The sequence below is a fragment of the Mycteria americana genome, chromosome 1, assembly GCF_035582795.1.
Source record: "Mycteria americana isolate JAX WOST 10 ecotype Jacksonville Zoo and Gardens chromosome 1, USCA_MyAme_1.0, whole genome shotgun sequence".
Classification (NCBI taxonomy): domain Eukaryota; kingdom Metazoa; phylum Chordata; class Aves; order Ciconiiformes; family Ciconiidae; genus Mycteria; species Mycteria americana.
Genome location: NC_134365.1, coordinates 97,366,815 through 97,391,039, shown reverse-complemented (window position 1 = coordinate 97,391,039; position 24,225 = coordinate 97,366,815). Strand labels below are relative to the sequence as shown.

General features: G+C 40.9%; 1 protein-coding gene across 3 annotated transcripts in view; it reads left to right on the top strand.

The window, feature by feature from the left end:
- Positions 1-24,225, top strand: part of IMPG2 (interphotoreceptor matrix proteoglycan 2) — a 67,068-nt gene that overhangs the window by 25,804 nt on the left and 17,039 nt on the right. For 2 of the 3 annotated variants that reach the window (XM_075514275.1, XM_075514253.1), the window contains 9 exons: positions 2,716-2,747; positions 2,846-2,869; positions 12,416-12,468; positions 12,933-13,018; positions 15,933-16,094; positions 19,017-19,075; positions 20,475-20,492; positions 22,524-22,768; positions 23,391-23,473. In XM_075514275.1, coding sequence (XP_075370390.1) covers positions 2,716-2,747; positions 2,846-2,869; positions 12,416-12,468; positions 12,933-13,018; positions 15,933-16,094; positions 19,017-19,075; positions 20,475-20,492; positions 22,524-22,768; positions 23,391-23,473 — 762 coding nt within the window. The remainder of the gene's footprint in view (positions 1-2,715; positions 2,748-2,845; positions 2,870-12,415; positions 12,469-12,932; positions 13,019-15,932; positions 16,095-19,016; positions 19,076-20,474; positions 20,493-22,523; positions 22,769-23,390; positions 23,474-24,225) is intronic. The other variant, XM_075514264.1, reaches the window with a different exon arrangement.

Sequence of the window (24,225 nt, the reverse complement as noted above, 5' to 3'; positions counted from 1 at the left end):
ATCTGTTTTTCAGCCCTCTGTAGACTGTAAGAAACTGAAGACTGGGTATTGAGATCACACTTTACTTTTGAATTTACTGTAAAACCTAGGATTTTACCTGTAACATAATGCTGTAAGATGATAATAGTCTCTGTGCAAGCTTTGCATTGGCATATGGGTTTTAACGGATGACTGATAATTCTTTTATCAACTCATTTGTAATTTACAGTTCATGCATTTTTGTTGTTGGTGATGGTTTTGCAATAGCTTCACAGCGTTAGATAGCAACCAAATGTAAGGATGACAATCTTTATCTTTATTTCTCAAAGCTGCTGTTGAATCCAGCTGGGAGACTTTGTCTGAGAAAGAATGGTGAAAAGTCAGGTCATTTAAACAGTCATTTAAAGCACATAGTCCATTAAAGTTGCTTTATTTCACAAAAGATGTGATTTGCAATGAAGAGAGAATATTCTGTCCTGAGCTAGGTGAATTAAGGAATAACCCAGCTACCCTACGCAGAGGCTGTCATTCAAAGCCAATCATACAGTATTAGGCTTTGCTAGTTTACTACAAAACTGGATGAGAACTTAGTAATTTGATGCCTTTTTTTTTTAAAATCTAGATGTGGAGACAGCGCGTCATGTTTGTAATTCTAGGCCTTGGCCATGAAAATAATAATTTGGCATTTCAGGTTAGGTTCTTATAAGTTCTTCTTCTAATTTATTGAATAGATGTCGTGGAAATAACAAGACACATTGGTTAAGTCCTGGGACCCAGGTTTGGGAAAGCTGGGTGCCACCAGCTCCTCAGGCTGTCCTGCAACAGAGCTTTGGCCAAGGCACCCCTCCCTGGGGCGTCTCTGTTTCCTTGCTCTACGAAATGATCAGGACTATACTGACCTCTGCTGTCAATGGCCTTTGTGGAGTAGTGAGTAAAGCTGCTGGGTACGGACTACCAGGTGGTATTAAAAATATGTGCGGGGCCCCTAATAACCAGGTTTGCTTTTAACAGCACCTACGAACTGCCTTGACTGACTGCATATGGAAGAAAGTCTCTTCTTCTAATGAACAAACACCTTTTACTACAAGGGCTGCTACTTATAGGTAACTTTCCAAAAGCTTGTAGAGAGGGAATCAGTCTCTTTGTTCCTTGCAGATCTCAGCGCACTAAAGCTGAGTACAAGCACTGTATAGAGCAGTGTCGTGACCTCTTAAAAAAAAAAAAACAAAAAAAAAAACAAACCAACAAAAACAACAAAAAAAAAACCAAAACAAAAAAACCCCAACCAAACAAAAAAACCAAACCCAAAGTCCAGGACAGTTTTATTGGCCCCGAGTTAGACTTTTCACTGTTAGGCTACCTAGTCTTGCTAGTTTCTTTGTTTGTCACTTAAAACTGGTCTCGCTGTGTGTTAGTCTTTCATACTACAGTATCTCCAACACTTCATTTAATGGACTTGCACAATAAAGGTTGGCCAAAGGACATGCTGAAAAGCAAACGGACTGAAATTAGTATTTTGGCAAGCCCTCCTCAGGCTAATATCCAGGCTGCCTGCGGTTCTAGTTGTGATTGCACTTACTGTCCGCAGATGTCCTGGAAAGAAGAGAAAGGTAGTCCTTGGGTGGCTCTGAATCAATAAAAACTGAACTTCTAGACTTCCTTAGAAACACAGGTGAAGAGAATGAGCAGGCTAACCTGTTCAAAAACTCTTTCTTGCCTTTTCATTCCTCCTTCACAAAAAGAATCACCAGGATAGTTTAGAGTGTCAGTCCTTAGGTCACTAAATACATACGGGTTTTGCAGAGAAGTTTTCCAAGTGAGAATACTATGTGTTAAGTTTATTGTAATTTAACTTCAAAGTAGAGATTTGAGCTGATCCACTTGGGGTTGAGTTTTTACTGAAAAAATATATCTGCATTGATTATGTAAAGAAAGCCGGCCCAATAAACAAACCACCAAACAATCCCCTCTCCCCTAAAACCAGAGAGAAACAGAAATTTTGTGGCTGGACAATAATCTTCTATAAGTATTTTGTATTCTGTTCACATTGGTAGAGCAGCAGGATACAGCATTGTTCCTCAACAGCGATCGTGCTGCAAACTGCTCAGGATCCCCTCCGCTTCTTGTGGGGCTCCCCAGGGAAACTCCTGTCACTCCTCTCTAGAACCAATGTCACTCACACCAGGAGAATTTTGGTGAAAAACTGGGAACTGTGTAGCCTTGCCTTAGTCTTTGTACATCTATGATGAAAAAATGTCATCCCTGTCACTTGTGTAACCCTATACAAAGTCATCAGACTAATCCTACTATGCGATTTTTCAGCTGTAACTGTACTTTTGAAAAGATGGTTTTAAATGCATAGACAAGTAGCAGAAGTAATAGTGTATTTCCTAAGACCGCTTTCTTGAAAGGATCTTACTACTAGCCTCCTCTAAGGTGAGAGAACATTGTTCCTGCAGAACAACGCAGGAAAATGCAGAAATGCCGTGCATCTTCTGGCAAGCCTAGTGCTCTTTACAGCATCTGTTGTTGAGTTTCAGTTGTACTTTGGAAATGTAGGACACCTTTTCAGTGGGGACTTTGTTAATAACTTTTGAACTTAAAAAATGAACAGAGAACAAAAAAAAAGAGAATGATTTTGGCACGGGGAGGAAACAGAGTGGTATAAACTGCATTTCAGTTCCTTTCACCTTATGATACTCAAATATACTTAGGGTTTGTTTGTTTGTTTTCCAGAAACTGTCCTATACAAAGGAAGCAATGGGCAGGTGAGTATCTGTGTTTGCCTTGCATTTTGTTTTGCCTGGAGATAATAGCAGGGCCGCGTTGTGACATTTTGTAACCTTTTCTCTCTCTTTCTTGTCAGCTCCTGCACGGATTGGTCATGTGGGTAAGTCATTTTCCCTTTTCAAAGCCTTGTGATCCGTCCTTTCTCCAGTGCTTGCTGCTGCTGGAGTTGGTTTGTGCACTGAAGCTGAACAAAATTCACCTTCGTGCCAAAGGGCATATAGAAAAGTGTGGTGGAGAAATCCTGTGGTTCTTGCACGTGAACCTCTCGCAGGCTGTCCTAGCACGCTTGACACGCTCAAAATATCTCAGCCGATCTGGGGCTTGTACTTTTGCTTAAGCATGTCATCACCTTGGTGGCCGCTGGGCACAGATGCAGGCTATTTACCTGAAGAGGTTTAGTGAGGGAAATCTATTTTGGGAAAGAGATGTGTCCATAGTTACCTGTGTTAGTGTTCCGGTTATGCTGCGAACCTTTCCCAAAGGTCGTCATTACAAAAAGCAAAAAAAGTGGAATGTTTTTGAAGTTCTTTTAAAGAACTTTTGAGATGTGCTTTAAAAACAGTTATAAGGGAATTGGCTGCTTGGGCTCCTCACACTTTTAACAAGGCAATAAAAATGAAAACTAGGCTGAATTGTGGCTTCTTTTTACCAAAGCAAACCTGAACTTGACCTGATATGTTCGTGTCTTTTTTGAAGAGAAAGGAAAACCAGTCCAAATTATTATTACTCCATTCCTACTTAGAACTTAATCTAAGCTGTTATTTTTAGAGCAATTCAAACCCAAACAACCTAGTGCTGAACTCCTCTGAAAAATTGGCAGGTTCAATTCCCTACTTTACTGGCCATATAAAGCTATGATGAATAGAAGTAATTCATTTAGTGGGAAGAGTAATCACTTAACAGACTTGAAAAAAACCTCCAGCTTCCCAAATCAGGTATCTTAAAATGAGTTCATAACCACAACTTTATATATAAAAATTAATAACATGAGACGATAAGGGCAAAAGTGATTCCTAAGAGATTGGTTTCTCTCCGTCCTGTTGAGCTGAGCACTCCCCAAAGCCTCCAGGTCAACTGGGTAGCATACATCTGTTCAGAACTTCCTCTGTCGAGAATGCAACGTTGACCAAACTTTTATATGCTTTTCTTTTTGAAGAGAAAACAAATTAAACAAACAAACAAACCTTCTCCTTGTAAACTTTGCGGGTCTGGTTCTTTCTCATTAGCATCAGTCATTCTCTAGACTGGCTCTTTACATGAATGGAACCACATCTTATTTATCAGAAAATGTGAATTTGGAGGCACAGGTATCTCAGTTTGAATGTTGAAGACTGAAAAAAATTCATCTTTCTGAAGAAGTGTGAGTATGAAAACCTACTGTATCCCTATGTGATCATTCAGGAAATCTAGTAAATGTGGAGATATATGAGAGGAATTAGAGTCAACACTAATTAGTCTAGGGTCCCTCATGCACCCGGCTAAACAACCTAACAATGCAAAAAAGCCCAGGATTTGATTGAAAGGTGGATCAGAGTGATTAATGTTGTACTCATACAAAAGCCATCTTATTGAGTGCTTTGTGACTGGCATTAAAGGGGCTCCAGCAGACAATTGGCAAGCTTTACCCACCTCAGTTCACTGTGGGGCTTTATTGCATCTCTCTCAAAAGCACGCTGCTTTTATCCCAGTATATATTACTTCAGATTGTTCCTAGCTTTAGGATGGGGTCTTTGTTATCATTGTCAGTTTAAACTTTGGTTTTACTATATCGTTTCCTGTAAAACTTGTTGTTTGTCTTGTGCTTGGATACGATAGTGTTTTATTGCATAAAGAGAGTGATACAAGACGGAAGCAGTGAGGTAGAAACAGGTATATTTGCCCTGGATAATGGAGCATCAGGAAGAAATTAATATAATTTATTATGGAAAAAAACAAACAAACAAACCCCAAACCAAAAAAACCCACAACCCTTATTCTAAGAGCGTTCTGGGCATCTCTGCACCACAAGGTTTAAGAAGTAAAGTTTGTAAGCCAGGGTCATATAAAAACATTGGCTGTCATGGTAGAAGATGTCTCATCTAACTTCAGACATCCTCCATCAAGGAGTGAGCGAGCCATCTCAAGTATTGCCAACAGCCAGCATTATAATTTCCTGAAAAATAATTATATTAGACTTCCCAGTACGCATCAGAATAAAATGAAGACCTTTTAAAAATGTTCTGTAAGAAATAGGAGTAAGGACCTAAACCAGGACCACCCCCAGTCCTTAAGGCACAGCGTGGGAAATCCAGCATCAAGTCCCTTCTGCACAGAAGGAGATGTGAGCGTGCTTCTGCCGGTTCCTGGGCAGTGCAGTAGTCACCTGCTGACCCCACACGTGCAGAGACAGGCTGGTCCAGTGCAGGGCAATGCAATGATTTGAGCACGGCTGTATTGCCACCCAGCTGTGGCATCCGTGTCAGAACAGGGAACGGACCTGGTCTCGTGTCTCAAGGGAAGGCAGGACTATCCTGAAGCACCAGCTTTAGTTATCTAGCTGAGATGCTCAGGTGAGGCTCCCACACTGCCAGGGAAGGACAGGCTTCTCCAGAGGATGCCTCGAAGCAGGGGGCTGACAGAGGTGCTCTGACTTCTCCCCTGGGGAACTCCAGTTTCTCTGATGACTGTGCAGAAACAGCCATTTCAGTTTGGAGGCCTAGCACTAGGCATATTTCTCAGTCTGTTTTCCCACTGATAAGAACATAGGAATTTTTGCAGTGGGTTTGTTTCCTAGAGCATAGCCCAGGCACAAGAAACTAAGAGAGTGTTTTCTTTTTATAAGCTTTGACCCATCTGGTTTTTCTGTGAAACAATTGGGGGTCCATTTCCTTAACTGGAGGCTGATCTGGAACAGAAGACAGACCCTGGATATCTGTCGGTCATTTTAACTACACTACCTTTCTAGATTAAAGCAAAACTGTGCTGAAAGTGATAAGCAGCTGCAGAATTGAAGCTGTGATTTAAATAATTTAATACATCTCATAGTCCTACCTAGATGTCAATACTGTGTCTCTAGCTGGAAAAAGCTGGTTTCAGCTAGTTAAATGCTAGGATAGTTTTAGCGTAGCCTACAGAAAGGTGGCTTGTATTTGTGTAATTTACTTCCCAGAATAACTCACAATCCGGCATTACCGACAATTGCGTAACAGCAGGATGAAAGTTTGTTCCCGTAAGGCTAGTGCATGCATTCACGTAGGTTAAACGCTCAGCTAGCCTGGCCTTTAAGGAACGGAGGGATTAAACTAAGTACCACTGAGGAGAAAACCTCAAAGGAAAGGTAATACACGGGACATTATCCAGACGTGTATAGAGCAGCCCAGTGGACATTGTGGAGTTTTGCCCCAGTGGGAAGTGTGGGCGTACTACATCAGCTAAAGACTTTTAACAATGGCTTTATTCAGTAGGTTGTTGGGACTTTGCACAATGAATTTTGCTCTCTTAATTTTGGAGTATGTCTTGTGACAATAGGACAGTCATTTTGTCTAATTCCTGGGGGGGTCAAAAGCCAGATCTTGAGAATCAGCTGAAGGCAAAGGAGTAGCACAAAATTGCTGCAATAGAAAAGTATAGCTTTTATGTCAGAGCCTTGCTTGAATGCTGTATGCACAATAGCATACTAAAGAAAAGGTAAGGAGTATGGGATAGTTGAAAAGGATGAATATCATGCACTACTTTCACTTCTTCAGAAGTGGCTATTAGTGTAAAGTGAAATAAATAGAAGCATGTGTCCTTTCTGAGTGGTGCTTGCTGATTCTGCGCTTTGCTGAAATTAGTCACAATAAATCATGTCCAGACCTCCTTTGTTCTGTCCGTGTTCTCTGCTTTGAAATACATTGGCAAACTTAGGATCCACGTTTCATCGGTGGTGGCAGCAATGGTTGATGATGTATCAACTCAAATTTTGTACCGTTTATCTAAATGTGTTTCATGAAAGAAAAAGAGTTTGTCTTCCATGCTGGGATCATTTCAACAGTTCAGCAGTTCTGGCTGCAGTGAAGTAGAAACATACCTGAGCTCCTTTACTGTCTGCATGTGGACTTGGCAACGATATTGCTCGGTTCAGAAGGTTTTTGAGCATTTGCACAGCTTTACCCCATCTGAAGAGTTCCACGCTGCTCCTCTTCAGTTGTATATTTTCTTTTGTGCTGTCAGGTAGCAAATATGAAAGGTTTGTCCTGCTTTAATTAAAACCAAAAGAGGTCAAAATTTAAGAACTACCTAAATGAAAATTAAGATAAATGCAAGTACAACTTAAAAGGAAAAGAATCTGAATACAAGGCTCAGTATTGCATTCTGTACTTGGATAAAAATGCTTCTGAAATCGCATACTTGCTTAGTTCAAGGACATGTGATTAAAATCTTTAAAAAGGAGAAAGACCATAAAATGATTTTGCCTTCTTTGTGCAATATAAACCTTGAAATAATAATGTTTAAGAAAACTAAATGCTTGACATAGCAAACTACACTTTAGGACATTCAAGTTGATAAACAAACGGATGGATGTCCAGAATGTGTAGTACAAATCTGAAGACGTTACCTTCTTCAGTCACAGAGTTGAGTTTGTGTTAAACCTTGAGGAGTAATGTAGAGAAAAATGTAACTAATACCTTTAAAAAAATTCACGGGGGGGCTGAAATGGTATGACAGATGCCCCATTTAACAGGTCCAGAGTGGTGGTTCTCCTTAATAACACAGTATGGTTGCACAGAAAGACCTTGTTCAGGCTCTACAGTTGCCTGTGGGTCAATGGGACACTCTGTGCTTTGGTGGGCTGGAACCTATGGAGTCTTCTCCTGACATGACTGATGTCTCACAGAAGTACTTACCATGGGGTTTGAAAAAGGGGAATATAGGCTGTATTTGTGAGCTGTGTTTGCTGTATTAGCACGTATAGGCTGTCTATAAGCACTGTTTGCTTCAGATCAACTTCTGAGGCCCTTATGGGTCTTGTCTTACACCTGCCTGGATCCAGGTGTCTAACAGAGCTGTGTGTTCTGAAACCGGTTGTTTCTGCCAAGGAAACACAGTGCAATGTTGTTCGTTCTGCTGCGTAGACATCTGCTTGTGCATATTCCTTCCTGCCTTTCCATACATATGTGTATGTTTTTATATTTTGCTTACTGCTCAGCCAAGGTGGTCCAGGGCATCACTCATGCAGGTAGGACAATGGAAACTACGTTTCATATGCATGTGTCTCAAATTCACGGTAAGCTCTTGCTGGAGTATAGTCCTTCCATCTGGAGTGGCTCACTTGTGTAGGTATAGTTAAAAATAAAGCCTGGGCCCTGGATTAGTCCTGGGGGGGGAGAGGGGAAAAATCCCCAATATTTTAAATGGTGTGACTGAAGGGGTATTTGAATCTGTGTTTACCTTGAAGAGCAGTGTGTTCAGGCAAATCAGTAGATGCGTTGTCATGTGCATTTTGAGTGGCTTCCTTAGAGATACCTAGTCCTATTGCTGCTTTTTAGGAGATTAATAAAGCGAGCATTTGAAAAATTAAGACGTTAAGGGGAAGCTGAAGGCAAAAAGAAATGGATGGAAAAAGAAAGCAAACCTCACCATTCTGGTAAAGCAATGAAAAAACAATGTTGCGCATAAAGTGAGGTAGGTTATAGCACAGTTTCTTAAAACAGTATTTTTATCCTTCTGAGAAAAAGTGATAACTGTTAATTTGACCAAATTTGGTACTTGACTGGTCTTGCTTGGTTAGATTGATTAGGGTTTTACTAGGTGGTGTTTAAGCCCTTGGCTTTTAGTTTTCAGCCAGCTGTGAGCCAGAAGTTTGTCAGAAAATTGGTTAGCTCTTGGGGGCTTGTATTTAAAAACCCCTCAGTACCAGTAAGAATATATTATCCAGCCTTGACAAGCCTGTTACTGCTCAAGGTGACGGGTTTGCTATGCTCTGAATGACAGCGGCCTTATTCTCACCTTGCTTTTCGGCACTCTCACGGTTGCCCCATGGCCCAGTTTGGTCTGCGGTTGCCACCACGTGGCTAACCCGGTGCTTAACTTGATGTTACTCACCAAAGTGCCCTGTCAGATGGAGAGCTGCCACTCATTTGAGTCAGTGGTAGTGGGAGTGCTCTGGGACCTTTGAAAAATTGGAGAACTTTATTTTGGACATCTGTAACCAGTAATCCAATCTAGAAGTAGTACTCTACTCTAGAAAACTAATTCTAGGCTTTTCCATTTGCACATTGCTCCTCTTTTGAAAGTGTGATTACCATACCATACCATACCCCTTGTTTTTTCTTGCCTATTTTGAAGATTTTTCCTTTAAAAACTCAAGCAACTTAGTTAAAATTGATCTTGCAGTACTGGGTGTGGGTGCCCAGGCACTGGCAGGGGGGGCTGCAGGGTGGCCTCTGGGACCAGCGGCCGGGGCTGCTCCGTGCCGGGCACAGCCAGTTCCAGACGGCTCCGTCCAACCCACCGCAGGGCACGGCTGAGCCCCGTGGCCAAGCCGGTGGCACCTCAGGGAAAACACGTTTAAGAAAGGGCAAAAACACTGCCCAGGGAGAAGAGGAGGGAACAAAAAGAATGAGAAATGGCAGCACAGGGAACACCGAGGTTGAAGGCGGAGGAGGAGGAGGCGGCACTCCATGGCGGAGCAAGTATTCCCTGCAGGCTGTGGAGGACTCATGCTGGAGCAGGTAGATGTTTCCTGAAGGAACTGCTGCCTCCGCAGAGCCCACACCGGGTAGAGGAGTCAGGGGTGAAGTTGAGCCTGGGAAAAGGTGGAGGAAAGGTGGTGTTTTAATGTTTGTTTCTCACTACCCAAATCTATTTATATGCAATAAATTAATCTAATTTTCCCCAAGGTGAGTCTGTTTTGCCCGTGGAGGTAATTGGTAAGCAATCTTCCTGTCTTTATTCAGCCCATGAACTTTTAAATCTTTTTTTCTCCCCTGTCTCGTTGAGAAGGAGGGGTGAGAGAGAGCAGCTGGGTGGGCATTTGGCCCCTCACCAAGGCTAACCCACCACAAAACTGAGTCCACAGTTCAGTTGGTCAGATAGCCTTTTAGGTCCTTTCGAGATGCCCTAAGTTACAGCATGCATCTGCAGAAGGCTGGCAGGTATGATGTGGGATCCGTGGGCGACCAGTGCCTTTTGGGGCAGCAGCTGGGGGCCTCTTGAAGCATACTGGGCACCGACTCGTGGGCAGCTGGATCAAATCCTGTGAGCCTCAGGTTGAGCTCCGAGCCTAAATTATTCTACCAAAGCAAATCATGTTTCTCGCTGTCCCCTTCTCAAGAAAAGGGCGTTAATACAAGGCTTAGCTAATGTTTATATATGGGTTTGCGCACTTCAGCTGAACAGAAGGTTACAAATCCTGTAGCAGAGTTGTTTTACTGCATATCATTTTGCTTTTGTTGAGTTTTTATTCTGACCTTAGTTACACTAAACAGTTTGTAATAAGAAAAATCCCAGATTGTTTCACCTCTCCTGAAAAGTAGAATCATATTTGCTTCTGAACATACCATCATTAAATATGATGCACTAAAATGCTTTATTTACTGATGCTGTAATTTGGTGAGACTCTGGTATAGATGTAATCTAATGCTTATTGAAATTGGTAAGAGTAATGCATCCTTGGAGTTAGGTGAATTTAATTGGAAAATATTTCATCTGACCAATTAATAATTAAGCAATACTTTTTATTTCAGTTCTAAGATGATAAACAAGTAAGGAAACTAAATCCCTCTAAAATATAACCAGCATTCTTAAGAATATCTAAATCCTTTTAATGTGGGATTTTGTTGTGGGTTTTTTGGTTTGGTTTGTGGTTTTTTGTTTTAGCAGAAAGAAGCTGATGGTTTTTGAATGAGTTACTTGTGACTCTTTATACATGTGATGGCAATGGCAGAGAAGATAAGAGAGGATATCTTGTCTAAATTATACTTGCTAGTAAAATGTGGCTTTCCAGTTTTGGAAATAATTCCAAGATTTACTGAGGTTGTCAAAGAATCGGTAGAGAATTACCTTGCGCTGTGCTGGCTGAAAACAGGTAGCAGTGTCCACGAGATGGAAGCAGACACAAATAACTGTACATATCAAAGCTTGCATATAGCTCATTGGCTTTAGTTCAGGAAAATACATGAAGGGTCTGTTTAAACTTTTGAATATGTATTTTCTGCTTTGTTCATCTGGAGATTATTTTATTTTTCATTAATATTTTATAATTGTTATGTAGATCTCACCCTGTCAGTTTAACATTCCCTGAACTTACTATATTTTAATCATTATGCGCAGGACTAGCCTGTGCCTCCTGAGGAAGGATGGGTGAAAAGATTCTTGGCTTAAATAGAAAATTCATCAGATCTGTTTATTGGCAAGTGTTAAGTATCTGTGAGAGGCAGGGGGAGAAACAGTTTGAGATGTTAACTCAGTGAAACGATCATATGCTTGTGCCCTGGAATCTTTAGTAACTTTGGATCTGGTTGTCTGGCTGGTGCTGGAAGCCTTTGATTTTTGGAGTGATACAGAGACTGATTATATGTCCTGAAACAGGCAAAATATCCATCAATTTTGACTGGAGTCTTGCTTGAGGACAGACTGCAAGACCAGTAATCTAGTACATGAATCAAAAATCACATCTGGCGAGGCCAGGAAGCATGGCTCACGTGGTATCAGCACTTGCATATATTACAGTGAAGACTCCTTGCTGCAATGCTCATTTTATGGCACAAGTATGACCACCAATAAGGAGTTCCTTTAGAAGCGAGAGAAATATCTCAATGCAATGAACTTCAATGATTTCCTGAAGTCTGAAATTCAGTTTCTCTCCAGCACTCAAACTTCCAATCCTACAGATTGGGCTGTATATATTAAAAATATGACAAACCTGAAAAATCATTTTTTCTTCATTCAGGACAGACTTGTTTCTTGTCAGATCATGTCTCCCACTCTTGGTAGCTTGACAGTTGCTCAGGGCTTACAGAAACGGCCCCAAGGAGCTTGGGTTTACTGTAAGAGCCGTGTGAAAGTTGTTCGTTTTTCTTCAGGCTGACAGTCCTCATCTGATTTTTATCTGAAATGTTTTTCTTTTCCACATTTGGCCTAGAGTTGTTTTGTGTGTCTGTGAATGCAATAATAGGATTTGGAAACTGATGCTTTTTGAAGATTTCCAAATAAGCAGGGTAAAAGTCATGATGAGAAGAACCCATCTTCTTGCAGTGATTTCAGTACAGTTATGATGTTTTAGTTCACTGGAGACTATTTTAAAAACTGAGCAGTTTATAGGATATTACAGGTTATCTTTGTGTTTTATCTCTGGTCTTTGCATTTGCTTCCTTTACAGAACTGCTAGAAGGCAAAATGTATTTTTGGAGGGGACTCCAAGCCAGTTGGAATATAAGGAGGTTAGCAACCCGGAGAGGCACATGATGTGTTGTGTGATGCAAATGCAACCCAATATCCAAGTTGCAAAAGATAACTGAAATATTGCAAAGCCTAATTTTTACGACGTTATCAGCAAAGTAGTACCATGACAAATTTCTTCTGCAAACCTGTTTTTTGGTGTGGCAGTAGAATCATAGATAAATCAAAAACTAATAAATCTATCTCACCATGTCCAATGTCAATTTCTGATTTTATTTTTATTTAGCAGTAGTGGGACTCCAACTCCAGCTTCAGATGCTGACGTTACCACATTGAGAGGTCAGTTTTCATTTAACTCCTGTCAAGGCTGATTCTGAATTACTAGAAAATTGAGAAATTCGATAGTGTTTGGATTTCAGAAAGAGCTGTGAATTTTTCCGTCTCTGAATAATGTGTTTGTGATCTGGAGATCATGTTATATGCTGCCATTATTTTGTTATTATATGAATCAAGAAAATCCTACTTGAGAAATTAGTTCTGTGCACTTCTTACTGCACTTAACTTCAGGTTGCCAAAAATACATCTGCTTAGACAGAACATTAGCATTTTATTCTGATTAGTGTATTTGATACTTTTCCTTAGGCTCTTCAGGTGTTTCCTGTGTTGTTTCTGTCGTGATGATGGGAATAGGAATCAAATTTTACTGTTGGTTTATGCTTGCTGAACTGCTTCTGTGTGTATCTACATGTACATGGGTATAAAAACCCCCCAAACAAAATAATACTGCTCTCTTTCAAACTCAGATGCAGCTGCCAATGTTCCTCCCCCTCATGAGATCTCTGTTGAGAGTCCTGCAGGTGGTCCTGAGATCGAAGATGCAGACGCTACTGTGAGTGGGGTTTTTTTCATTTGGTTTAGCATTCTGTTGCCTTTCCTAAATAATATTGTTTGTGGTCATTTGCATTTCCTAGTACTTAAAGGTGGTGTTAGCATAGTGTGTTAACACAGATTAAGATTTCATGAAAGCAGGGCGTGAACTTTAGAAAGTGTTAGAATAATTTCCTGGGTAGGTATTTTTCCATCTGCAGAGGCTTTGCAATGCTGCTTCCCCAGAGTGAGAGAGAACGGATCAGTTGAGCTGTCAGGTGAGGATTTTGCTAGTGACACAGGACTAGACAGGGAATGCCGAGGGCTTTTGAAAGCTCCAAGAAGAATGTGGAACGTTATTATTCCTATGGAAACAGAATACACCTTAAATTGCCGTAGCAGTGTTTCAAGGGTCCGTGTGGTACAATTGTGTAGGGCAGCAGAGAGGTGGCCTGGATAGCCTTGAAGGTTCCTTCTGATTCTCTGCTCCCTTTCCTTTGTTGACATAGATGAACTTTTATTTTATCATCTTAGAGTCAACCTTACCTTGATATCGAAACAAAACTCCCGACGCAGGGAAGCCTACATCAAGTACTTAAAACGTCCCTGTAAAAGTGAGCTGGCTTTCACAAGTGCTGACCACCACATAGGTCCCAGCGGAGTATTTGCTTTCAGGAAACAGCTCCTCTGGATTAAAATTTAAGCCCAGACTCTAGATTCCAACTGCAGTATTCGTGGGCCTACATGACTGAAGAAAATTTTGCAAACCAGTGGTAAGAATCAGCTGGCTTTTGTCGTCTTATAAATGTGAAACTCTCACTGGATTTACGGAGAAGCTGGATTTAAGTAGAAGCTGATTTATGGTACGGGGTTTAACTGTGCACTGTTGTGCAACCTAGTATGGCCATGAAGCAAAGCTGGGCCAAACTGTACTTTCTTCTAGAGCTTTCAGGGCTGACTTGGAGCTCTGATATTGTGCTTCCAAGAATAAATACTGAATATGAAACAGGCAGACAGCTTCTGACTCAAGTCCAGGGTCTGACTTTATATTATGTACCAAGAACACTTGTGGTTTTGTCCCATGTAGACCATTATTCTTTTTTGAAACAGAACTGCCTGAAGTATTTCTGCCTGAGTAGAGAATAGGACCACTCAGTAAATCAGAAAGAAACCAGAATTAGATTGCTGCTGCTACAGTGTTTTCACTCTATACAGTTACATCACACCTCATCATTGCTCTGTGCAGCCAAAATGCATTGCAGATTACAAGACCAAGAGTGAGCAAAGATCATCTTCTGCACTCATATGTTGACTGTACTTTTGGTTTTGGGGGACTGATAAATGATTGAAACTACAGGGAGTTGCAAACAGCCATACAGTAGCAGCACATATATGCCTGTTAAGTATGTATTTCTCAAATGCTAACTCGCTTTAAGCAGTGTACCAGTCATTCTGGTCCCTAACAAAGTTATCTTGTCAAAGAGGGATGGGGAGAGGCAGAGAATTCAACTAAAAAATTTCAGAGGGTCCCTAAACAATGTATAAGTCGCTCACTGGTGGCAGCTACGCTTTCTGGAGAAAAATTTTTCCATTTCCTGCACCATACATAACACAGACTGCAGTTTTGCTGAAAAGGTCTGTTTTGTTGGCTCTCTTTTTTTCTTTTTTAATGGGGAAAAAACAACCGCATGTAAATAGCCAAAGACATTTGGCTATTTGGCTAAAGTTAACTTAAGCCAGCTTTCCCTCCTCTCCCCCACCAATCCCAATTTTTTGTTTTAGAACAAAACCGTGAAGCAAGATCTGCTTTTCCTCATGTCTTTCAGTATACCACAAGGAACGTATACTGGTTGTAAAGTACTAAGGAACTAAGCAGAAAGTGTTCTTCCTGTGTTGCTCAGTCATTCAAATTAGATTAAAATTTGGAATTCACTGCTGCCTGTTGCAGCCACAATAGCTACACACTTCCCTGCTGCATTGCACAGCCGCTGCTGCGGGGCCCCTTGGGCAACTGCAGACCTATCGGTTGAAGCCCATCTTTAGCTTGGCAGAGGTCCCCACAGATCTCCCAATGCCCATTGTATATCTGGGGGGATCCTTCACTTACTGAGGCTGAACAACACAAGGCATTGTTCTGAATTTAGAACTTGGCAAAGGTAACTTGTCTTCCAGGTGGAATAGTAAGTAGGAGCCTTGTCATAAATGGGTAAATTTTGGGTAGGTCAGCCTATTGCTGACTGGGCTCAAGTGAGCTGTTGGTGTACCCATAGTTGCACTTTAAATTGCCTCATGAACATCCCACGCAACTAGGTTTCTGTTTGTAGCTGAGGTCAACTAGATGGACTTGCACTAGAGTAAGGATGTGCAAATGGAAAACAGAATTACCTGCAATACAAGAATTCTCCAAAAAAATTCTTGCCTAGTCAACTGCCTTATTAGTTGCTGCCTCTGTCCCTGAGCCTTCATGAGCACCCCATTATAGTGCAAGGCAATGCTGATGGCTCAAGTGAGCGTGCTGTGCTTTGGACTGCAGTTTTCACATGTCATTAAGTATATCCGTGACCATCAGTGTGGCCCACCAGTAGTGCCCTGCGGTGTTCCTGTCCATACAGCATTTATGGAGAGGGCTCAGGTTTTCTGCCCCATGACGAGCCAGAGAAACCTCCAGGTCTGCAGCAGCTGGAGAAGTTTCTGGCCCACATAAGAAAGATGTTTGGACCTAAGCTTAGGAATGTAGCGTGCTGTTGACAGTTGGCAGACCATATGTACATATACATATCTGGGGATGATTTTTACATGGAATAACTCCAGGATAGGTAGGAATCTGGTCTGTGATGAGTAACGAGGATTTATTTCTTGGGAAAAAAGCAAAGGGCAAACAAACAAAAAAAGGCATTAAATCACCTCTTGTTTTCTCCCTTGTCCTTCCCTTCCAGATCAATAATGAGATAAAGAAGCAGGATGAGAAGCTAGTGAGACCTGTAACTGAGCAGATGATTGAGTTCAGCATTTTGATTGCTGGTGAAGAGTACAGTGAGGAGCTGAGCGACCCAGCCACTGTGAAACGTCAGCTGCTCTCTGAACAATTCATTTCTCAGGTGATTACCTTCCCTGACTTCCTTTTTCTTTTTGCTGGCTCTGCAAAGCAATAGCAGCATGTAGCACCTGTGTTAGGACTGCCTTTTTCTCATGGGCTCTGCAGAACCAGCTTAGGGCTTTTGTTGCCTGAGGCAGGCTGGAAAATATTCACCTGCTATGAGAATACTGTTTTGTCCGATATGCTGCCTTTTTGAAGTAGCGGAGTGCCATACGTTGTCTGTAGCATACCAGTTGCCAAAGACTGATTACTCTAGTTTTTTCTTGTCTTTCTCATGAAATAGCCTGCTATTGATTTTGCAGGCAAAAGAGGTAGAAGTATGCTTTTGGGAGGATCAGAAAATTATGCTGAACCCCTGAATGGGGACATACTGTAAACGGGACCTTTCTGAGGGACTGCTCTCTCTCTCCCCCCCGCCCCCCCCCCCCCCTTCCTGGTTTTATTAATTTACTTTGCCTCATGTTAGCAAGAGAAACTAACCCAGATGTTATTAACAAATGAAAAACATTTCCACTTATTTTAGTCCTTTTAAAGACCAGGGCTAACTTTGGCCTTACCATCCTTTCAGAATTTTTCAGTACCTCTCCCTGTCAGTGTTACTGCAGTAGAGCTTTTAAGCTCACAGAGAAGCGACGAGATTCTTGTTTGCCTCTTGATGCAACTTCATTAGTTCTTGAAGTTTTAGGACTTGAAAATCTTAAATTTTAAAGATACATTTAACATCTCTTTAGTGACCAGTCTGCTGAGAGTTTATTTCAGCGCTTTCTAGTCTTATTGTCCAGTTTGAATTCTTCTGTAATGTAGTTGGTTTGAAACTGGGGAGTGAAAAATAACTTGAGGGTCCTAGCAACCCAGCTTGCCTGCGCTCTCAAATGGCAGGACATGAATCAGCTGCAGTCCAGAGCCGTCAACCTGTGCTGAGGCAGTGCTGGAAGGCAGCTCGAGTAATTCAGGTATAGCATAGCATTAACATGGAGTGCAGGCAGAAGGCGTGCAAGTCCATCAGCATCTGACTATGTGGGCATGCTCTGGGTCTCTTCCAGAAGCTGAGCACTGAAATGGGATTTAGGATATCTTAACGATTACACGGTGTCCAGATTTTGGACTGTAGGAGAAACTGTGGCATCAGTCTAGAGAATCTGTCTCTACGGAGTAGGTGATAGGTGGGGAAATGGGAAGAAGTTGCAAACAGCAGGACGCATTCATCGTTTCCGCTCAGGAGCGACATTTCGAATGAATCGTTGTGCACTGCAGTGAGATACTCTCAGAAATCTAGGCTGCCAAGACAACTCTTGCTCCTCATTTATGCCCCAGATTGGCAGTGCATGTGAGCACATTTTAAAACCCTCCAGCCTCAGAGGAGTTCTTAAACACATGCTTACATCCCATTGGAATCGGTGGGAATGAACAATGGTTTAGACTGTTAGGCACCTACTTCAAAGAAAAAATACATATGTGCATATACATATAAATATATACATATATGCATGATTTATTAAACTTGATTTCAAGTTAATTTAATTTTAGTTAAAATTTAATGTTTTAATTTGTGTGCTACAAAGTTACTGGCCCGCCAATATACAAATGCATATTTAAAATATGATCATACTGCTGTCTTGTAACTTTCCTCTCCCTATTGTTTCCATTATTTTTTAAACTTTGTTTATAATGATTTTATTACCGTTATTTTCTTGGGGCAGAGAGTTTGTCTTCCCTTTCTCTTGGGAGAGGCATCTAGGATGCCATACAGCAGCACATCACGCGGCTTATCTTTTCTCTAGCTTTGCTTCCTTCTTAGTCCCATTTAGTTGGGGTTCTCTGTTGAATCCCTTTTACTGGGGCTAACCCTGTGCCAGATCCTGGGCCAGATGGGAAAGAGATGTACTCTTCACTGCAGCCAAAAAGCATCACCACAACTGTCACAAGTTGCTAGCATAGGCTAGACATCTTAATTTTCCTAGTTGTGTGGCCAAGTAGCAATGCCATAGTGTGTGTGTGTGGAAGAAATGTCAGATGGGACAGAGTCCACCTGGCACATGGATGTTCCACTCCTTTGATCTCTTGCCTGGTTTTCTCTGTGCTTGGATAAAGAAGCTCTTGAAAAAAAGAAAGTCGGCAGCACTTTGATTGTTTAAGTGTCACCAGAGACAGTTTAAAAATAGGGATATTGTGGAGGGGAAGAAGAATTTGAGGAGTAAAAAATAATCCTCAACTGGCAAGGATCTTTTGGGAGGAAAAAAACCAACCCCAAACAGGCATGAACCTGCAATATCCTATTTCTTGTTTTTGTCTCATGGAATGCAGTTGACTATTGAATTAGGCCTGGATGTGCTACCATTTTGCTGCCCCCAGTCATCCTTTTTGAGTAGCACTGCCAATCACCCCTGAGCCCTTTGTATGTTGAGGGCAGCGGAGATGAGCCGTGTTTTGCACTACGTAATGCATTAGTGCCTCTCTGAGGTCCCTGTTCCTACGGCGGCCGCTGCTCCTCTTGTTTAAGTTGCTAAGGTCCAAGGCATTTTCCTGAATTATTCTTAATCCAGAGAGGTTTGGGAGGTAATGGAAACCTTTTGAGCAGAGAAGGGTTTGCACTACATAAATAACAGAAAGAATGTAGTCTGCTATGGGCAGTGCAGATCTCTGCAGAGTCTGTTTGAATTTCCCCCCCTTTGATTATTTCTATACAGTTCTTGGGGAATGTGGGATGTTGTTCTTCGTACTTTTTTCTTTTCCTTTTCTAATAATGAAACAATGTCACCAAAACTCTTCTTCCATAAAGAGAGAATATTCAACCATTTTTCTCCTATGAGACACAACAGTTCAGATACATTTTTAGAAAATGTTGAAAATACTTCCTGATTTTTCACTAGATGAGGAGGGTGGAGGAAATTTGTGTTAATTTTTTGTTTTCCTCTCAAAATAGATCAAAAGTGTATTTGAAGGACTACCTGGATACAAAAACATCCATGTCCTGGATTACAGGTAAAAAGATACTGGTGCATACATGGTGACTGAAACTGATCATGTACGATGGTGCGATGTGCTGGCACGACACCTGGGAGTATGCCGGGCATGTGTGTGGGAGTTCCTAGGATGTGTTAACCAAAGGACAAGTGCTTTCATGTTGGTACCTCTAATACAGAGGTTGAAATAGAAATACAGAACTGTATGTAAAGGTAATAATCTCTTTTTTGCTCCTGGCATCCACCGGAGAATCTCACATGATATCCTTGCCTTGATTTTAAGACAAGGCATTCTTATTCAAGATTCCATCCTAAAATTAAAAGAGAGGTTTTCTAATTTAGAATTAGTGTCTGATGCTTCTTCAGTACTGTTGACATGTCCTAGTATTAACCAAGGAAGAACACAGAAACATTTTTGGAAAAATGTGGTGTATTTAAAATTTTTTTCAACTTCTTAATGTTACTTTGGGATGACTCTAAAGGTTGGTGTTTGAGATATTTAAAGGTCTTTCTCCCTTTGATCAAAGCAAAGGTGGGTGAATAGTTTGATAAACGGTATGCAATGTTTTAACTCTATTCTTATAATTTTTTTTTAAAAGAGTAGTTTCCTCAAATCAATTTGTGCTTTGGAATGACATTTTAAGTTAATTTGGGGAAAAAAGGGGATCCTGTGTTTTATGCATCAGACATCTGATGTCTGAGTTTTGGGGTACATAGATCACAAATTATGATTTTTCTTGAATGGACTGGATATAACTTTCAGAATCTAGTGAGACTGTTCATGAGTTAATCTAAATTGTGTTTTCTTTGAGACTTTGTAAGCTGTGTTTCTTAGAATTTATTGGCTAGAATATTCTAGCTAGAATACCTGCACGTAACAAAGCAGCTATAGTGAGAAAGGTTTTATGGTTGGAAGCCTAGAGTGTGCTCAGTTTCCAGCCTGGGAGGTAGCAAAACCTTCCATCTCGGTATTTGCAGTCTAATACATTTGCAAGCTCTTGATTCGTTTGAGAAGACAAGTAAAAGGTTGCTATTTCTGGCAAAGCACCAGAGCTCTGTGCTCTGCTGTGCACGACAAAAAAAGTGTTTGTAAAATAAACCTCTAGGTAGAATTAGTAAGCCTTGATTTTCTTGGTACTGCCAGCAATTTAACGGCATTATTTGCAATAAGATGAGATGGCTCTGCTCTGCTGATCCCTTGTGATCAATAGGAAATACCTCAGTTCAGTAAAAGCAGAACAGTTTTTTATGTAGCAGAATAACTATGCAACTTATAACCATTTTGCTGTATGCATTTTCAAATTTGTGTGCCCTGTAGAATACCAAAGCAAATTTGTTAAAGATAGAAGACTTAAAGGAAATCATAACATGGATTTAACAGGTTTTGCTATTGTGTTTTGTTTTGTTTCTATATCCAGCTCTCCTGAGGAGGACAGGTAAAGACAACTTTTTTATATATATTGTCATAATACAGATGGAAAACCACATTTAGCTGGAGGACACTGTTTTGGGGATTTGTAGTTTTGGCTCCAGAGTGAGATAGTTATCCAGCATAAATATTATGTGAGGGGCTTCTACCAGAAACTGTAACTGCTCTGTTTTGATTACAGATAAATCTAATTTGCTTATTTAAGTCCTAATCATAAAAAAACTACTTGGGGAAAATCTTCCTAAACACAAGTCAGCTACTGGGCTAACTTGTGTATAGGAGTGTCTTTTTGTGAAGAAAACAAAATTCCTTAAAGATGATTCAAGGTCTTTATACTTTGCAGCACAGTCCTAAATAGATACAGGATGATGATTGTTATTATAGAGATTAAAGCAGGTAAGAAAACCATACTTCTACAGCAAAGGCACTTGGCTTAGCTACTTCAAGGCCAGAGGTGCTGCACATCTTAGCAGTAGTTTTACAACCATCCCTTAGCAGAAGATGGGATCAGTCTGGACTTGTTTCTTGTAAGACATATGCAGGTTAAGCATCCAAAACTTTCCTCCATTGGTATTTTCAGAATTTCACAAGACAGAAGAACTGCAGCCTTTAACTTACTAGATGTATTATTTTCTTTTGTGTATTTCTCAGCAAAGGCATAACCAGTTTCCATGGTTTTACAGAGAATGAGCATTTTAATTTTAGAAGAAAGGTTAGAAAATACAAATCTTTTCACAAACAATAGTGACTTAAAGCCATCCTCCACTATTCTGCACTTCTGCAGGCTAAGATGCATGCAACTATTCACAAAGGTTATGTTCCAAGCACCAGATGTTTTAGCCCTTTCCAGACGGATGATGGTGTCGTAGTTGTTAGTTAGGAATTATTAACTGCAACTGACAGCACAGTTGTATTAAATTGAAATGTTAGTTTTGAGGAGCATACTGTATTCCATCTTTGCTGTGCCTTTTCACTACTGCTGTCCTTTTTTATTTCCTCTGCTGACAATCAGTGCCCATGGTGAGCCTATGGTGGGCTCATTTCAATGATAGAGCCAGCAGCAAAACTCCAGCAGGCTCCTGGTTTTAGTCAGCGTGTTTGCCGATGATGTCTCTGTTGTATTTGGTGCTGGGGCTTTACAGACTTCTATGAACAGGGCCATTACTTTAGCAATGCAGTCCAGCTCTGTGGAATGAGGAAAACCTGTCTTTGGGGCACATTTTTCTAACACTTCATAGATTACTTCATTTTCTTGCTGTGCCCTGTGTACAGGTATATGTTATATTTTCTGAAGCTCCCTTGTGCTTATGCCCAGTGTATGGTAAATCCGATTGCTACCTACGCTGTCATGTGGGAAGGGACGTCCAGATGTATTCAGGAAAAGAAAATTAAGAAAATGGAGGAGAGTTAATATGAAAAAAGCTAAGCTGTACACAGATAGAAAACTTCTTAAAAGAATAAATGATCAAACAAGTCTAGAAAAATGTTCCCAATTATAAGCTGTATTAAATACCATTTTATTGCTATTGAAGACATTATTTCAAGCAGATCGACACCAGACAGTGAGAGTGATCAGGGTTCCCTTTTGCTACTGTATATTGCTACTATATACAGCCTGTTTTTTCCAGCTTGTTTTTGTACCTCAGAGCCATTCCCATCATTAAAATCATCACTCACACTACTGCATGCTGGTGGGCCCATTACTAATGCTGGCAGAAAGCCACCGTTTTGGTCTGCTTGTGGTCTGTCTACCACTCACACATAGAAATACAGGGCCTGGACCAGACCAGATGTCAGAGTCTGGTAGCCTTTTCCTTGAGATCTTTGCAGTGGTGGAAAGCACAGGCAGGCAGACACACGTGTGAAGAGAATTAAATTGTTTTTATCTAGAATCCTTTAAAGCAATATATTTTTATATTAAAAAAGGGTATAGACACAGGTTCTTGGGGGGGGGGGGGGGGAATCATGGTGTTTGCTATACGTTGGAAAACCTTGCATCTCTTATCTGTGTTCTTGTTCTCTTTTTGTACAACTGAAGTGGGGTGGAAGTTCACTATGCTGTTACATTTGATGGAAAAGCCATCAGCAATGCCACCTGGGACCTGATTAACCTTCATTCCAACAAGGTGGAGGACAACTCCTTTATGGGCATAGAGGATAATCCAACAGCTGTGTACACCATCAGCGATTTCCGAGATTATATTGCTGAAATCCTCCAGAAAAATGCCTTGCTTGAAAACACTTCCTTGTCTTTAGACCCTAACTCTCTCCAGCTTACTAATGGTGGGTATTAATTACAATGCATCGGTGGGCCACACATCTGAAGTTTTATAAAATAAATCTGAGATGAGTGAATTATTCAGCTGCCCTCTGAATAATTAAAAAGAAACAACACACACAACTGCGTTGTAGCTTGTTTTGCTCTGATCTTAACCAGGTCAAGTCATTAGCAGTAGTATCCCAGTCTTAATCCATTAGATTAGCCTCTTTTCTTTGACACCGAGGTTTGTGGTAGGCAATTTCAGTAATACTTCCAACAGTTAACAGGAATGGAAGGGGAAGTGTGGTTCACATGATGCATGTTGCACCAAGATGACCTTCAGCTTAGTAGCTCAGCGCTGGCCTTGAGCAGCACAAAGGAAATAGCTGGTTTATTGTTGAATATTCAATGATCCTGCTAGAAGTGGCGGAGGAGTGCTGTCTACCCCTCTGTTCTCATCTTTCTTCTGTACTTCCTGTCAGTGATCTGGGGGCATTTCCAGAAACACAATCTCTCTAGTAAACTTTTTAAAAAGATTTTACTCACAAATCTGAGATGAGGGAGGGTTTTTCAGTCAGTCTTCCAAAATAACTTCCTCACACTGCTACTGCAGCCTTTAGATCCCAACTATTTATATTTCCACAGTGAAAGAAATACTACACCCTCCACCAGAAGACCCATCCTGGATTACTGAGCATCCAGTTGTGCTGGAGCGCCCAGAGTTCGATGTGAGTATGGTTCTGAGCACTGGCCTTTGGACACATTTGAACAACATAGCTCAGTAAGGCGGAATTACAGCCAATGCCCAGAGCTTCTCTATCGGGTTGTTCATGCAGAATAAGTAGTAATGCATCTATTAGTAAAAGTAAAAGTAAAAGCCATCGCACACGGTATACCAGAGTAAAACCTCTGGTGAAATCTTTCATCTGATAATTTTATATCTGTTGCACAACAGTTTTCTGTGATCATCTTATATTACATGGCAATCCTGTGTTCCTGGCTGTCCAAGCCAGGTCTTGCTTCTTAGGCTTCCTTTGTCTGTTTTTTCATAATGTTTAGACTGTAAATTGCTCTAAAGACATGATTCTTCCCACAATACTACCTTTCTTTGGAAAGCGAGAAATAGATGTAAGCACTAAAGCTGGCCGCTAGCAGAGATAAAATGGTGAGTTTCATATGCTCCTTTTGTTACTGTATTGCTTTCACTGAAAGTTCTCAGTTCAGTTTGAAAATGATGTCCATCCCCTTAATTCCAGCAAAGGAAACACAGAAAAATAATAGGCAGTGGTTTCTTTTTTTTTCTCTTGAAATTGTAATTATCTCCTCTGATCACCTGTGGAACAACCCAGGTCATAGACTGAAGTTCCCCATTGGACAGGAGACGTAGTATCCCTGACCACGTCCTGTACAATGCAGTGGGGCTTTAAGCAGAGATACCAAGTTAGGTGCCAGCGACGCCGAGATGAAGTTAATTAGTTCT